The sequence below is a fragment of the Dendropsophus ebraccatus genome, chromosome 1 (genome assembly GCF_027789765.1).
Source record: "Dendropsophus ebraccatus isolate aDenEbr1 chromosome 1, aDenEbr1.pat, whole genome shotgun sequence".
Taxonomy (NCBI): Eukaryota; Metazoa; Chordata; class Amphibia; order Anura; family Hylidae; genus Dendropsophus; species Dendropsophus ebraccatus.
In genome coordinates, this window is record NC_091454.1 from 224,294,509 (window position 1) to 224,311,035 (window position 16,527).

General features: G+C 45.3%; 1 protein-coding gene across 6 annotated transcripts in view; it reads left to right on the forward strand.

The window, feature by feature from the left end:
* LOC138770541 (uncharacterized) overlaps positions 1 to 16,527 on the forward strand; it is a 139,814-nt gene that overhangs the window by 93,212 nt on the left and 30,075 nt on the right. For all 6 annotated transcript variants that reach the window (XM_069949657.1, XM_069949655.1, XM_069949642.1 and 3 more), the window contains 2 exons: positions 2,608 to 2,877; positions 12,575 to 12,859. In XM_069949657.1, the coding sequence (XP_069805758.1) occupies positions 2,608 to 2,877; positions 12,575 to 12,859 (555 nt within the window). The remainder of the gene's footprint in view (positions 1 to 2,607; positions 2,878 to 12,574; positions 12,860 to 16,527) is intronic.

The window sequence follows — 16,527 nt, forward strand, 5'->3', positions numbered from 1 at the left end:
TGTATGGAATGCACTATACGGTAAAAGTGACATGATACCATTATAGAAGAAAAGACAAAACAGAGGGGCGCTTCCTAGTGCAATACATATAGGTAAGATGTGAAGGATGTCTAGTTGGGGTGCTGGTGTCCTGATTGAGTTGTGCACGGATCACGGATCACAGCCCCGTGATCAAGCTCTGGTACGCGAAACGTGCGTTGGGGAAAGGAAGGGACCCACGGACCATCAGACATTGAGGTATATACTTTATTGCACTGGCACTTTGTTTCTTACTCTTTCTTGGAAGCTGATTGCCCTACTCAGGTTGGACCTAGGAATAGTATTTGTGGGGAGGGAGACTATAGGAGGTATACTTTAGCACTTGCACCTTATATTTATTCTCATATTCCCCCTAGTTATTTATTCGCTTCCTTTATAACCCAAGTGTCTGGTTTGGATCTGTGGTGTACCCATACCATTTCTGCATTTCTGTTTATATACACAGTTTTATGTGGTTTTTATCATGATATGCTTTTCAATATGTTCAATAAAGGAATCTTTTTGATATGAATAAATTTTGAGTGATACCTTTTTCTTTGTAGGATTTGTCTGTGGCATAGGGTATCCATAATTGATAAATTTGGTCTATATAGGATATATGATACAGGGGTAGTGTATTTGGTTGAATTTAGGCTCTACATGTCAGTAACATCATTATCTTTTCGATAACTCAAAGTAAATTTTTTTTTTTAGACTTCAGTATTCACCATTACAGGGTCTATGCAGGAAATTTACCATTACAGGGTCTATGCAGGAAACAGGTCACAAATGCAGTGGAGGTCCAGCAATAGTCATTTGAGGCCAGTACAGGAGGAGCAATAGTCAACATGGAGGCCAGGCATCAACAACAGTAGTCAACATGGAGGCCAGGCAGGAGCAGCAGTAGCCAACGTGGAGGCCACAGTTTACTGTAGCCAGAAAATGCAGGGTCAGAGTACAGTGCAGTAAAGGGAGACAGTACAGTACTTATATATCTGTAGAGACCTTTTTTTACAGTTTTATTCTCCACAAATGCACGAGGTATATATTTGTGCCTCAGAATAACATCTATGTCATATACACTCTCACAAGGCAGACAGTATAGTACTTGTATATCTGTACAGCACGTTTTTCTTCTGTGCACCCTTTGCTCTCCTATGCCTAATCTATCTTTCACCCTCTCTTTTTCTCTCTCAATCACTATATGTTTCTCCTCTCCGCTTTCCTAATAATCTTGTGGTCTTTGCTTTTGTAAATATCTTCTCAGTAGTCAGTACAGCAGAGTACAGCAGCAGCAGCGTTTTATCACTGACGAGCTGTGTGCAGTAACAGACTCCTTCCTCTCTCTCTCTCTCTCTCTCTCTCTGCAGACTGCGTTGTGCAGTCATGTGATGGCTCCTCTTAAAGCAATACCACGTCACACAGGGGGTGGGCTAGTGCAAGATCCCTGCTGATTGGATGTGTTCCGGGAATCATGGGAAAGCACTTTTCCCGCCCGGAACACTTCCGGCGGCTGCCATTTTAGAAAGCAAGAAAAAAGAATCGGACCGGACTTCCAAAAACCCGAATCCGACCGGATTCGGACTTTCGGAAAAATCCGAACCGGATTCCATACCGTCCGAACCGGTTCGCTCGTCTCTAGCCATGACTAAGGGACTATAGTATGTCCTGAAACACGTCGGCAAGTGTTTTTATTATTTTTTGTATCATGTTTTAAGACGTTGGAATAAAGTTTACTATTTTATCGTATTGGATCGGTGGATTCTCTACAATTACAAGGTTCAAGGAGCAGAGCGCCAATTAGACCGCACAGAGGAAGATAAGAAACCTCCAGCAGTCCGTGAAAGCAATGGGGACCCCCGTAGTCACGCTGCGGGGGTCCAGATCGGTAAGTGACAGGAGATGCAGCCTGTCATTAACACTGAGGGCCCGGTTACTGATTGCAGCTGGCCCCCACTTGATTTGAAGTGCGCTCCGCTCAGGGTCGCTCTTCATAGCTCCTTAGAGACCCAGGACACACATGGACGTCCTTGGTCATCTGGTTACAGACTTCCATGACGTACATGTATGTCCAGGGTTATCTAGGGGTTAATTGCTGTATTTTCAAAATGCAGGTATGTAACGCTGTAACCTCACAGGATGTATAATCATGTTTCACACATTTCATACATGTCTGCTGATGTACAGTACATGAATTGTTTTGTATATATTGTTTTGTATATATATTTGTATGGATGTAGTGTAACTTATACCATGACTAAGGAGCCACTCACCGATACATGTTGGCATTTGCACATTGATTCACATATTATGTTTTCTAACAAGAATGGAATAAAGTCATCTGTTTGTACTATGTTTGGAGCCAGAGGTTCTCCTTTCTAATCATCTACTAGTGACCATATTCCGTCCATATCCCAATCGTATTCTGATTCTGTGCAGGACATAAGATATTGCAGCGTTATACCTCCGACATGTGACAGAAACTGCTGTAAATGGCCCCAACATTATCTGCAATAAATGACACCATGTAAGACATTAGATTATACTCCTCATCCCTCTGTGTGATTCCTGTATTTCTTGTCTCTACAGCCGGAGATCACTTTATAGACCGACACAGAGAAGAGCTGATTGGCCGCATAAAGATTGTACGTCCAGTTATATCTGATCTGTACAGTAATAATCTGCTGACAGGAGAAGAGCGGGAATATATAATGGAGACACCAGAGCCTGAGGACAGGATGAGACGTCTGTATGATATTATCAGATACTGGGATGATGATGAGAAGGAGAAGGTTTATGACGCTTTGTATAAGTACAGTTCCAATGTCATAGATTTCCTGATAAACCCGAGAGATAAAAGTAAGTGTTGGGCTGTGGTCACACGCACTGTATTTTTTGTTAAAATAACACCTGTTGTTCTCATTCTTCAGTGATTCCCATTGAAGTCAATGGAAACAACGTCCATCTGTTCACACAATGTATAGAATAACAGCCGCTGTTTGCAATGTTTGCAAGCTGAGCTTGCTCCATAGCCGGTGAGAACCGTCTGCTATCTGCAGTCAGGCCCTCACCCTCAATGGTGGGCGACCGCGTTCTCGTGGCTGCCCGCCATTAACCCCTTAAACTCTGCGATCATGTTTAAGTGTAAGTGACCGGAGCATCTCCGGTCACTTACCGATCGGGACCCCCGCGGCGTGTCTGCAGGGGTTCCGATCGCACTGCCTGACTGCCGGAGGTCTTATCCACAGTCTGCCACAGGTAGGCTCTATCAGAAGATCACAGATAACACTGATCCCTGCTATGCTATGTTATTCAATCTAATGTATGTAAGTAAAAGTCCCCTAATGGGACTATAAAAGTGTAAAAAAAAAAATTCTATAAAAGTTTAAAAAAATGTCCCAAAGCCCCTCCCCCAATAAAAGTGAAAATCACCCCCTTCCAATTTTATACATAAAACACAGAAAAATAATAAAGTTAATTAACATATAATATACCGTAGCGTGCGTAATCGTCCGATCTATTAAAATAAAAAGCGGTAAAAAAAAAGCAGGGATTGCTTTTTTTAAATGACTTTTTATGTATAAAAAATTAATAAAAAGAGATCAATAAGTCTGATCTAGACAAAAATGTTACTAATAAAAACTAGAGATCCTGGCGCAAAAAATGACACCCTGTAGGTGAAAAACTAAGTGCGCTATAACAGCCACAACAAGGCCATTTTAAATATACCTATTTGCAAAAAAAAAAGTCTTACTGCTAATAAAAATAGTAAAACGTTAGAAAACCTAGTAAACATGCATATTGCTGTGTTCAGACCGACCTATAGAATAAAGAAAAAATGCCAGTTTTACCGTAAAGTGCATTACGTAAACATGGACCCCCCCCCCCCCACAGAAAAAAAAAAGAAAAAATTTGCGGAATCACATTTTTTCAACCAAATTTACCCCATCGATGATATTTTCGGAATTCCATCATTCATTTTATGGCAGATTGAAAGATGCCATTTCAAAGTACACCAGCTCCTGGAAAAAGCTGGTGCCTCAGCTTCCGCAGTTCCCTACCCCTGAGTGGCCATGGATGTCTGAGATATGCGAGTTGTTACACATCTGTAAGGAGACAATACAGAGGGAGAGCTGCTATGACGCTATTGGGATCTTGTGCAATACCTGGGCTGGCAACATGCAAAATTTCTAAGGGAGTGCAAGCACTAATAACCTGAAGATGACATCAACAAAAACAGCAAACAAACTGAAAAACTTCAAACTGAACTAAACCTCAAAATAACTCATGATATTCTCTAAAATGTTATTAAAAGGAATGCAGGGACGGGCTATGTTCACACTACGTAAGTCTCCGGATGTAGCGCGTTCCGTGAATAAGCGGCCGGAGATTTATGTAGTTTGCGTACAATGGAAAGTATACGATGTACGGCTGCACAGTTCACACTACGTACGAACTTATGCCAGGATCATACGCGCCACCGTAAAAAAATGAGCCAGACCGTTGTTTGAGGACGAAAATGCCGTAACTTACGCCCGTAGCGTAACATGCGGTCCCGTACGTAGTGGTGATTTCTTCATTTTTGCAGCTTTTTGTGCCGATCCAAAAGGTTCTGTGGGGTGTCCGGGGCTAGGCAAAGCTTTCCAAGTAAAAGACCGCTGTCAGATCGCTACGTAGGGCACTCGGGAAGCGTAAGTAGACTGCAGGCGTAAGTTCGCACTCCGTACATAGCCGGCCGCAAGTAGCGTAAATCCCCGGCCGGAGTTTAACGCGTATATGTCGGGCCGCGGAAATATGCGGCCGGACATATACGCAGTGTGAACATAGCCACAATCTGTTAAAAAAAACTCCAAAAAACACAAAACCCCCACTGAACATGATGCAGTCTAGTGTGACCTGATCCCCTCCCCCAACAAAGGGAATATATGGGGTCCCAAATGACAGCCAGAACACACTACTCTATATAACCAGATGAAAATAAACCTGTCTGAAGATACAAGATAGAACCACAAACTGATGAACATAATGAAACTAAGTACAGGAAATGAAATGAAATAGAAACAATAAGGTCATCATATGGAGAGAGGGTCAGGATAGAAAGCCCCTGACCCTCTCTGTGTGCTCAAAGAATCTATCCTCACTACAAGAGAGAACGTGTTTCATACAGAGGAGGTCGGGATGGGAGAAGGCATAACAGAGCCTTACACTCAGAGCACACTCGTGTCAACTTCTCAGCAGCAATTGCGGGAAGAGAAGGCTGTAGAATATACTGCAGAGTATAGCACTCAATTTGGGTCCATTGAATTTGTTCAGCGCGAGTAGGTGGAGGAGATGGAGAGTTATCCTTCTTGTGGGGGCAGCGAAATCATGACGATTCAGATTCTGGCACACATGACGGACTTCATGTTGCTTTTCTCTTGACAAACACGTTTCCAATATTATGGAGATAAAAAAAAATTCTGGATTTTCGCAATCCTTGACCCCCAGTATAAGGATAAAGTATCCTCTCTTATTCCGGTGGAGGAGAGGAGCAGTTGCTTGACGTAATATCAAAAGGAACAGCTTCAGAGCATGATAGAAATCTTCCCACCTAACATCGCTGGCAGCAGAGAGGAGAGTTACGGCCAGAGTTTGGGAACATCCAGCAGGTCCACAGCCATCAGGGGAACACTCTCCAAGGTGTGGAACACTCTCATGGCACCCCCTTGGGAAACTTCCACCACTGTGGGGCTTATTGTGAGCAGGAGGGACACGTATCGGCGGATGTCGAGGGAGGACCTGGCCGACCGTAAACCTGTCCTCCACGATCCCTCTGCACCCCACACTTATTGGGTGTCCAAACTGGACACGTGGCTGGAACTGCCCCTCTACGCCTAGGATTTATCACGGCTAAGTGCACCCGCCTGTCAACTGACAGTGCTGACAGGCTGACGTTTATCAAAATGAACAGCCACTGGAGTGACCCAGACTTTGGATCTGAAATGGTGGAAAGCAATAAAACGTGAATTGCCATGTGTCTTCTTAAGTTCTGACAGTCAATTCCTATGCACCCCTATCAACCCAACAAAGTGTATGAAGTGCATGGTTCAGCTCATTTCCTCCTCAAGTACCGGCTTAATGGGCCATTAAAGAATGAACAAGACTCAACCCAGGGGTCTGAATTTCAATTCCTGTTTAGAGTTGCCAGTAAATCTGGTGAAGATGGGGTGTCATCAGGTTTAGTGCCTAGGGCAGCAGCAGCTGTTAATCCAGCCCTGACTGTCTCTCAACTTTTACGTATGCCAACAGGTAACAGGATACAGGTGTTTTAGTGTTTTCAATGTAGCACAGAGCGCAATCAACTTCGGAAACACTTTATTTATTTTTTTTATCAAGTATGCCTACTAAGGTGTATATACTATATCTGAAGTTTTAACTATGCCAACAGGTGCCAGGTGTTTTACTGCTGAATGTAATGCCCAAAGGGCTAATACCTTTCTTGCCCCAAGGTAAAACTTAACTTTTATTATGATCGATTAACAAAAAGTTGTGATCTTGTGTATATACAGTACAGTGATACTAAAATAGATGCACGATTGCTGCACTCCCTGTCTTAATTTGCGGTTTGAATTGTAGCTCTCAGTGGGTACTGCTATAAGGGCTAATAGCAATTTATTGCTAATGTCTATCCAGTCCTGGGGTTACGTCACCTCCAAGACCTGGACTAGAGCATGACCAGTATTACTCTGAGTACAATGCTCATATGAAGCTGATGCCCTGTTATCTAACAATGATGTGATGTTCTCAGCGGTGTGGTCCGCATAAAGGAGATACACCACAACTATTGTTTGACAGTAAATAGACCTATGCCGAGTGGTCCTGTTAGTCTGTAGCCCCAAATGTTGCTGGTCCCGTCGGACCTAGCGTGGGTATATGTGGGCACGGTGGACGCGGCTAAGGTCTATATACTAGTACCGCTTGGCTGCTACATAATGCAAGATTCTGAGTATCATAGGAGTGCAGCGTGCAACTAGATTAACTGCCTGTCTGTGTCACTATCTGATATGCTGCTAGACAGCCTATGCACTCTCAATGGAGGAAGCAGCTCTATGCTGTCTGTGCTGTGTAGTAGCCCTACTGCCTACAATTTTCTAAAATCCTCATTGTACCTGCTCTAAAATCTATCTCTCAACTACCTGCAACACGTACACTGAAGGAGGAAGTAGATGAAGTACAGCCTATTCTTCAGTGAGCAGCAGCTGCCTGTCTGTGAGAATAAGCTGATGTGCTGGTAGCCGGTTTATTCGCTGATTATCCACAGAATAATGCTGTGCTGTGTACAGCCGTAGCCCTAAAAAGGTCTTTTAGGGTCTTTCCTGCCTACAATCCGCTAAATCCTCAATCTCCCTGCTCCAGCCTCTCTCCCTGACTACCTTCAAGATGGCATCTGATGACGAGCCAGAAAAGCCAAGTTCTTATACTCTTATACTGTCACACACCCCTGCATAGTTATTAATCAAAACAAAGCACCAGGGAAGGTGGGAGGGGAAACAAATTTTTGGTCAGATGCCTGACCGAAAACGATTATTTCGAATAGTGTGGTATTCGATCGAATAGCTACCTAATCAAGTGCTACTTGTCATCTCTAATAGTTAGTATGGTTAAAATAACATGTCCATCAAGTTCAACCAAGAAGGGGGTGGATGGAGGGAAGGGGGATGGATGATTGGTAAGTTCTATACATACTGTATACAAGGAAGTATAAATGGAGGGAAGGGATGATGGGTAGGTTCTATACATATACAAGGAGGGGATGGATATTGGGAAGGGATGATGGGTAGGTTCTATACATACTGTATACAAGGAAGTATAAATGGAGGGAAGGGATGATGGGTAGGTTCTATACATATACAAGGAGGGGATGGATATTGGGAAGGGATGATGGGTAGGTTCTATACATACTGTATACAAGGAAGTATGAATGGAGGGAAGGGATGATGGGTAGGTTCTATACATACTGTATACAAGGAAGTATGAATGGAGGGAAGGGATGATGGGTAGGTTCTATACATATACAAGGAGGGGATGGATGGAGGAAAGGGGGAAGGATGATGTGTAGGTTCTATACATATACAAGGAGGGGATGGATATTGGGAAGGGATGATGGGTAGGTTCTATACATATGCATTGATGTTATTGTGGCCTAAGCACTTGTCTCGATTGTAGTGAAGCCACCACTGTTTTCGCTGTGACCTGATCCTGGGGTGACTGTTCCACAGATCACTGTTCTCATGGTGGAGACTGCTTGTCGCCTCCGGAGATTGAAACTTTTTTTCTCCAGGCAGAGGCAGTGCCCCCTTGTCTTTTGAGGGGGTTTCACCTGAAACATCGTTAAGCTTACGTTAAGCTATTGTTACCTGGGGACGTCCTAGAGCCCTTTTTGAAGATCGGCACTACATTTGCCTTACGCCAGTCCCTCGGCACAATACCAGCCAGCAAAGAGTCACTGAATATTTAATACAAGGGTAGTGAAATTACAGAACTGAGTTCCCTAAGAACTCTGGGGTGTAATTCATCAGGCCCTGAAGCTTTGCTTACATTTATTTAATTTTCCTTGGACCATATCTATAGTAAGCCAGTTCAGTACATTACACGTGCTAGCAGCACTGGCCCCGCCCACCTCAGCACTGACCCCACCCACCTAAGCTTCACCGTCTTCTTTTGTATATACAGAGCTAAAGAACCCATTAAGTAACTCTGCTTTCTCCTGATCCCCAGTTATTAACTCCCCGTCACCATTATTTAGGGGGTCCTACATGCTCTGACCTTGATTTTTTTGCATTTATATATTTAAAGAATTTGGGGGGGGGGGATAACTCAGGGAAATTGCCTTTTTTTTTTTTTCTTTTTTTTTTAATTAAATGTTTTTGCCATCCCAACATGTCTTTGTTTTCTACACTACACCGAAGCGAATCCAGTGAATCCAAATTTGCTCCGAATCTGACTGTTAATTTGCTTCATTCTATTAAGTGAAATCCCGCCCATTCGTTAAGGAAATTCGCTAAAAAAAACCTAAATGGCTGCTGCACATGCTGTCTGGAGCGTCACTGGGCAGGAAAAAGAGATTAACCATAATCCCTAGCGCCCATCCAATCTGCTGCAGGCCCTTCTGTGATGCTAGCACCTCCCCCTCTAACGGAGGTGGCCACTGTGTGCGTATATTTACACCCTGATGCTGGTAAGGACGTTCAGAGCGGGGGCCGCGCGGCGACCCCGCTCTGAACCGCGGCAGTCCCGGGTGCTGCTTGTAGCCCGGGACCGTAGGTATTAGCAGGCACGGTCCGATCGCCGTGCCCGCTAATACAGTAATCAGATGCAGCTGTCAAACATGACAGCTGCATCCGATTACCGGACGCCGCACTTCCCTGGTGTCTAGTGGCGGAGATCGGTCCCCCGGGATGTTATCCCCGGAGGAGCGATCTCCGTTTCTGAAGCCGGGCGGGGACCGCTCCAAGATGGCGCTGTCCCCGACTCGGCACTCGTTTACTTCCGGCTGCAGCAGCCGAAAGCAAACTAGTGCCTATCTCATGGATCTCTGCAGCATATCTATGCTGCAGAGATCTCTATGAGAGTTCAAAGCACTTATACTAGAAGTCCCCCAGGGGGAATAACCCTAACCCCAGGGGGGAATAACCCTAACCCCAGGGGGGGAATAACCCTAACTCCAGGGGGGCTTCTAGTATAAGTGAAAAGTAAAAAAAAAAGTGTTGTTAATAGTAAAAAAGCCCCCTCCCCTAATAAAAGTCTGAATCACCCCCCTTTTCCCAGGTTATAAATAAAAGTAAATAAATAAATAAACATGTTTGCTATCGCCGCGTGCGTAATCGCCCGAACTATTAATTATCACATTCCTGATCTCACACGGTAAACGGCGTCAGCGCAAAAAAATCCCAAAGTGCAAAATTGCGCATTTTTGGTCGCATCAAATCCAGAAAAATTGTAATAAAAACGATCAAAAAGTCGTATATGCGCAATCAAGGTACCGATAGAAAGAAAACATCATGGCGCAAAAAATGACACCTGACACAGCCCCATAGACCAAAGGATAAAAGCGCTATAAGCCTGGGAATGGAGCGATTTTAAGGAACGTATATTTGTTGACAATGGTTTAAATTTTTTACAGGCCATCAGATACAATATAAGTTATACATGTTATATATCGTTTTAATCCTAACGACTTGAGGAACATATATAACAAGTCAGTTTTACCCCAGGGCGAATGGCGTAAAAACACATTTCCCCCAAATAAACAAAATGCTTTTTTTTTTTTCAATTTCACCACACTTTGAATTTTTTTCTGGTTTCGCAGTGTACTTTATGCAAAAATTCAGCCTGTCATTGCAAAGTACAATTAGTGACGCAAAAAATAAGGGGTCATGTGGGTTTCTAGGTGGAAAAATGCAAGTGCTATGGCCTTTTAAGCACGAGGAGAAAAAAACGAAAACGCAAAAAATCGAAATTGGCTCTGTCCTTAAGGGGTTAAACAATGCTCGCCGCACTCCACTCCTACTGTGTTACACAAATTTGTTTTTATTAGTGAACTGAGCATTGCTTAAAGTAGGGGGATGACTTATTGAGGACTTGGTTTGGAAGAAGACTGCAATTTGCCTTGGGGGTCACGGTTTTTCCAATCTGTCTGGTCGTGTCGCTCCATATGTTTCCGCATGGAAGTGGTGCTGTGGTTTTCGACTCAAACCCCGACCCGCGTTCTGCTGGTAGATGTTGCAAGTAACAGAATTGTCTCTTCTGTCACCTGCTTGGAAGAACTGCCGTACCACTGAGGGCAGTCAGCAGTTCTTCTGAGGTGGCACACTGATGGACTCCTCCTGACTCAGCTCTGTATGCAATGAACAAGTGAGACAGAACATCTGACTTCTCACTTCTGACAAGTCAGAGATCAGATATCACTTCATTTTGTTACCTGAATAATGCAAGCTAAGTGCTGCCTAGCAATGAAGGTGATAGGGAAACTCAAATTGAATAGGGACTTGTAATACTTAAAGAGGACCCCCCGTTAGAGCCCCCTATACTCACATGATCCCGCCGGGTCCTGCTTCCTGAGCCAGTCGGGTCACTGAGATATCAGCACCCGAAGCCCGGCGTGCGCTGACAGGAGAGTCCGATGCCCATAGAGAATGGCGGAGCCTCGGACTCCCCATTCATTCTCTATAGGCATCTGACCGGGCTTCGGGCGCTAATATCTCCGTAACCCGACCGGCTCAGGAAGCGGGACCTGGCGGGATCATGTAAGTATAGGGGGCTCTAATGGGGGATCGGGAGCCTGTCACCCTGGCACGGGGGGTGACAGGTCTCCTTTAAAGCGGCACTATCAGCAGGTTCTGCCCAGAGCTGATATGCCGCAGAAGCCCTTTACCTTAGGAGTTTATCGCTGTTATGAACGCTCTTCTGCATTCTTCATTAAATCGCTAATTGCCCCTATGCAAATTTTGGGCTTAAGAGCATTTGGGGCGTCGCCTCTGTCCCGGAGCACCACTGTGTCCCACCCAGTCCGCCCCATCTGTCACCACGGCCCCTCCCCTCCAGCCCAGCCAGCTTCCTCCCGTGCCATCCAGCTCGCCCCGTCCCGTTCTGCCCACTACGCATATTCATATATGCATAGTGGCCTCTTCACTGCGTCTGTGCAAGGAAGCTGACCCGTCGGAGATGGGCTGCTCCCCCGCGCATTCGCAATTCGGCCGGACATCCTGACATAGTGAGAAGAATCCTGCTGCAGCCAAGTTGTCATCATCCCCGAGATCACTGACAAACGTAAGTATGATGACAACTTGGCTGCAACAGGATTCTTCTCACTATGTCAGGACGGCTGGCCGAATCGCAAATGGGAGGGGGAGCAGCCCTTCTCCGACGGGTCAGCTTCCAGGCACAAGCGCAGTGAAGAGGCCATTATGAATATATGAATATGTATAGTGGGCGGAGCTGGGGGGGACGGAAGGAGGCTGGCTGGGTGGGAGGGACAGGGTGGGTGGCACAGATGGGGCGGACTGGTCGGGATGCAGTGTTGTTCCGAGACGGAGACGACGTCCCGAATATTCTTAAGCCCCAAATTTGCATAGGAGCAATTAGCGATTTAATGAAGAATGCAGATGAGCAGAAGAGCGTTCATAACAGCAATAAACTCCTAAGGTAAAGGACTTCTGCGGCATATCAGCAGGTTCTTTGGCCTTAACTACTGACATTGCAGAGATCAGATATCACATGTTATTTTATCAGAAGTCAGGTATAAGTAGTCAGATGTCAGTTATCAGTAGTTGGTTGTCAATACTCAGGTATCAGAGTCAGATGTCACACTTGTCTCAAAATGATTCTTGATTTTGACTTCTGACTATGTCCTAATATGTACAATCATATTCCACAAGAACACAAGATATTGCAGCGCTATACCTCCGACATGTGACATTGTCCCCAAAATTATATCTCCACTAAATGACACCATGTAAGACATTCGATTGTTACTCCTCATCCTTCTGTGTGATTCTTGTATTTCTTGTCTCTACAGCCGGAGATCACTTTATAGACCGACACAGAAAATATCTGATTGAGAGAATAAGAAATGTACGTCCAGTTATAGATGATCTGTACAGCAATAATCTGCTGACAGGAGAAGAGCGGGATTATATAATGAGATTACCGGAGTCTGCGGAAAAGATGAGATGTCTGTATGATATTATCAGATACTGGGATGATGATGAGAAGGAGAAGGTTTGTGACGCTTTGATTATGTACAATCCCAGTATCATGGCTCACCTGGCATACCAGAGAGATCAATCACCATCAGATAAAAGTAAGTGTTACTGTGATATGTATCTATTCCTCCACGTATATCACTCTCCTCCTCTCTATAGATTCATAAGAAATGTATTTTACATAAAACCTAGAAATGATGGAAGTGAAAACAAGAAGAACTTTTCCTCTTATAACCTTCTAGATCAGGATCTCTTATGCTGCGTTTACACTAAGCAATAATTGGTCCAATCGATCGTTTAACGATTTTGAAGCAACAATTTTGTTTTTATAACGATCAGCGTTTAGACGAATAAATCGTTAGAAAAATGTTTATAAAATTCCTAAGAATAATCGTTATTGCGATCGTTTTTAAGATCGCTTAAGCCCATCTTTCACATAGGGTGAATCTTTGTTTACTCGAAGCGATCTGCGAATTTTTAGCGAACGACCAACAGTGATTTGAGAACATGTTGAAAGATCAAAATGAACGATTTTTCGCTCGTCGCTTGATCGTTTGCTGTGTTTACACGGAACGATTATCGCTCAAATGCGATCATTATGGCAAAAATTTAAACGATAATCGTTCTGTGCAAACACAGCATAAGGCTTCTACTACTGGGATCTTAACAGTAAGAACATAGTGACACCTGGACCTCATGGGGAGTTGATATCTGGGGCTAAATTTCTATGTCTAATGCTGCGTTTACACCGAATGATTATTGTTCAAATTTTCACAATAACGATCGCATTTGAGCGATAATCGTTCTGTGTAAACACAGCAAACAATGAAGTGATGAGCGAGAAATCGTTCATTTTGATCTTTCAACATGTTCTCAAATCGTCATTCGTCGTTCACTAACCTCAGCCTCCTTCCCTTCTTGCTGAAGACGTCAGCGAAATTGGCATACTGTGACAGAAGCCCAGAAAGACCCTCTGGAACTGGTGGAACCTTAGCTGGATGGACTGTGGTTAGACAAGAAGATTGGCACAATGGTCCCCACTGCAGAATGTCTCCGGACTCCCAGTCTATTAACGGTGCATGCAGACGGAACCAGGGCAGTCCCAGAATAACAGGATCCACTGCAACCGGCAGGACATAAAAAATTATCTCCTCTCAATGCAGGAATCCAATCTGAACCTTGAGAGGTTTGGTGGTGTAAATCACAGGATCTGACAATGGTGAGCCGTTCACTGAAATGACATTCAGTGGCCTATCCAGCCTGGTCTCTGGTAGGTGGTGTTGTAGGACTAAGTCCTGCCGCAAAAAGTTACAGGTGGCACCAGTGTCCAGGAAGGCCACTTCCTCCACGAAGATGGTGACGGCCACAGTCAGCTTGAAAGAGGAATTTTGTTTGTCTAGAACCGCCTCTCCTACCTGGCCTAGACATTGGCGTTTCACAACTTCACGGGACAAGACCGGACCATGCGCCCCTCACCTCCACAGTACAGACAGAGATGTTCTGCCAGATGACGCTGACGTTCCTATGGAGAAATCTTGGAACGCCCCAGCTGCATGGGTTCCTCATTAGAGGGAGTCACTGGTGTAAGGATCAGCCTTTGGAATGTGGGTGCCAGGCGATCTTCTGAGACGGGCAACCTCCTTTTGAATGTTCTTGAAATCGCATATCAGTTAGGGTTGCCAGAGAAACGAAGTCATTCAGGGTGGTAGATCCGTCACGGCCTGCCAGCTCGTCCTTTATTCTGTTAGCTAGTCCCTCCCAGAAGACTGCCAGCTGCGCCTCCTCGTTCCACGAAAGCTCAGCCACCAGGGTACGGAACTGAATGGCATAGTCCCCTATGGTCTGGGATCCCTGGCGCAACCCAAGCAAAGCTGAGGCTGCAGCTGTTGTTCGACCAGGCTCCTCAAATACGGACCGGAAAAAGCTGGATACTAGACGTCTCCGGACCTCCATGTTCCTAAATGGGATTCACCCATGCCAGGGCCTTACCGGAGAGCAGGGAGATAATGAAGGCCACCCTGGAGCGCTCGGTGGGTAAGCGGTGTCTGTGGAGCTCGAAAGTGTATGGAACACTGGTTCAGGAAACCCCGGCACAGGACTGGATCACCATCATAACAGGATGACAAAGACAGCTGGGCGACTGGTGCTCCAGGATCCGGAAGTTCATGTAATGGAGGCGGATTCTGTGCTGTCTGAACAGGAGCTGACAAGGTTTCCAGGTGAAAAGAGATGGTATTCAGATACTGCATGAGAAAGTCTTATCTGTCGCTCTGCCGCCTCAATTCCGTCCCCACTTCCTCCATAGCAGGATGAGGCTGACCAGCGGAGCTCATGGCCTGAGCGTACTGTCAGGATCAGGGGATGTGAGCCTACTGTGTCACGTGCCCATCTATCCCTAAGGGCATTGTCTAAGCGTATCCTCTGTTCTTTATAAGATACTCCTGAGGGTGGAGCTAGACTTTAACAGAGGATACGCCAGGTCGCTACCTCCTGAGATAGACAAAGCACGTAACAGCTGGTCCGGGAAGCCCAGATGGCAAGGGTGGGACAACCCAGGTTGCCAACTGACAGTACAGACAATAATGCACACAGGACAAACCAGATGAAAGTGATGGATGCAGGTGATGGATGCTGAGGGCGAAGACACAGGTGCAGTTCACACAAGGCGGATAACCAGATGCAGGAGTGGTAGCTGGAGCAGACACGGCTTGGGTCAGGTTCACACACAGGATGCAGGTATGCTGGAAGCAACTGGGAGTGCAGGATCAAACAACAGGAACTCCAGGGAGCGAGGACACCTCAGTGATAACACAGGGACAGGAACACCGGAACCAGGGCAGGAATTACAGGAACCAGAGCAAAGGATACAGGAACACAGGAAGGCTTTTGCAGAGCAAATGCAGGAACACCTTTGCAGGACCGAAGTACTTTGACGCTCAGGCCGAGCACATGTGCAGGAAGCTTCCTTAAATGGCTAAGCCACAGGTGCAGCATAATTAAAGCACAGAGCAGTGTGCACGCGCCCCTGGAAGTGACATGCCCCAGAGTGACATGCAGCTTGACCTGAAGGCCTGAAGGACTAATGGCAGTGAATGAAAAGACGGCGTCTGGAACTCCCAGCCGCTGTTACAGACAACAATGGTCATTGGTGAATCAGCGGTGTATACTTACCTCTCCTCTATGGACATCATTGGATGCTGGTGGATCAGTGGCGTAAAATGACACTTTTTCACAGGACAGCAATAGACAGCAGCAGCACTCTGACTCTCTTCTACCCAGAGGGACCTAGCACAGACATAGGGAGGTGGCAGCGGCAGGGCTTGGACTTTCTTCGACCCTGAGGGGCCTGGGACAGATAGTTGACGTTGGTAACTGTAGCGGGAATTACCTTTTTAAATAGAACCCCCCAAAAGAAAAAATGCAGGAAAAAATGTTTAAAAACTTGTTGAATCTGGGCCTGTGACTTTTTCCATGACATGCAGTATAAGGCAGGGTAATCTGCCGCTCAATAACAGATGCTGCTGGTAGCAACTGTAGAGGTTTCTTATATCACAGTTAGAGGACATCATCCTCTCTCATATATATACCCCATCAGGAACCTTTTTTATAGCTTTAAAGCACTAAAGAAATCACAAGAGTCATTTAAATGGCAGACAACAAGTATCCTATCAGGAACCATTGTGCGAGCTCTAAGGACTATTGTGATATCTTAAAACCCCCAAGAACAGTATCTGTCCAGTTACCACTGTCTCTAAAAATTAGACGG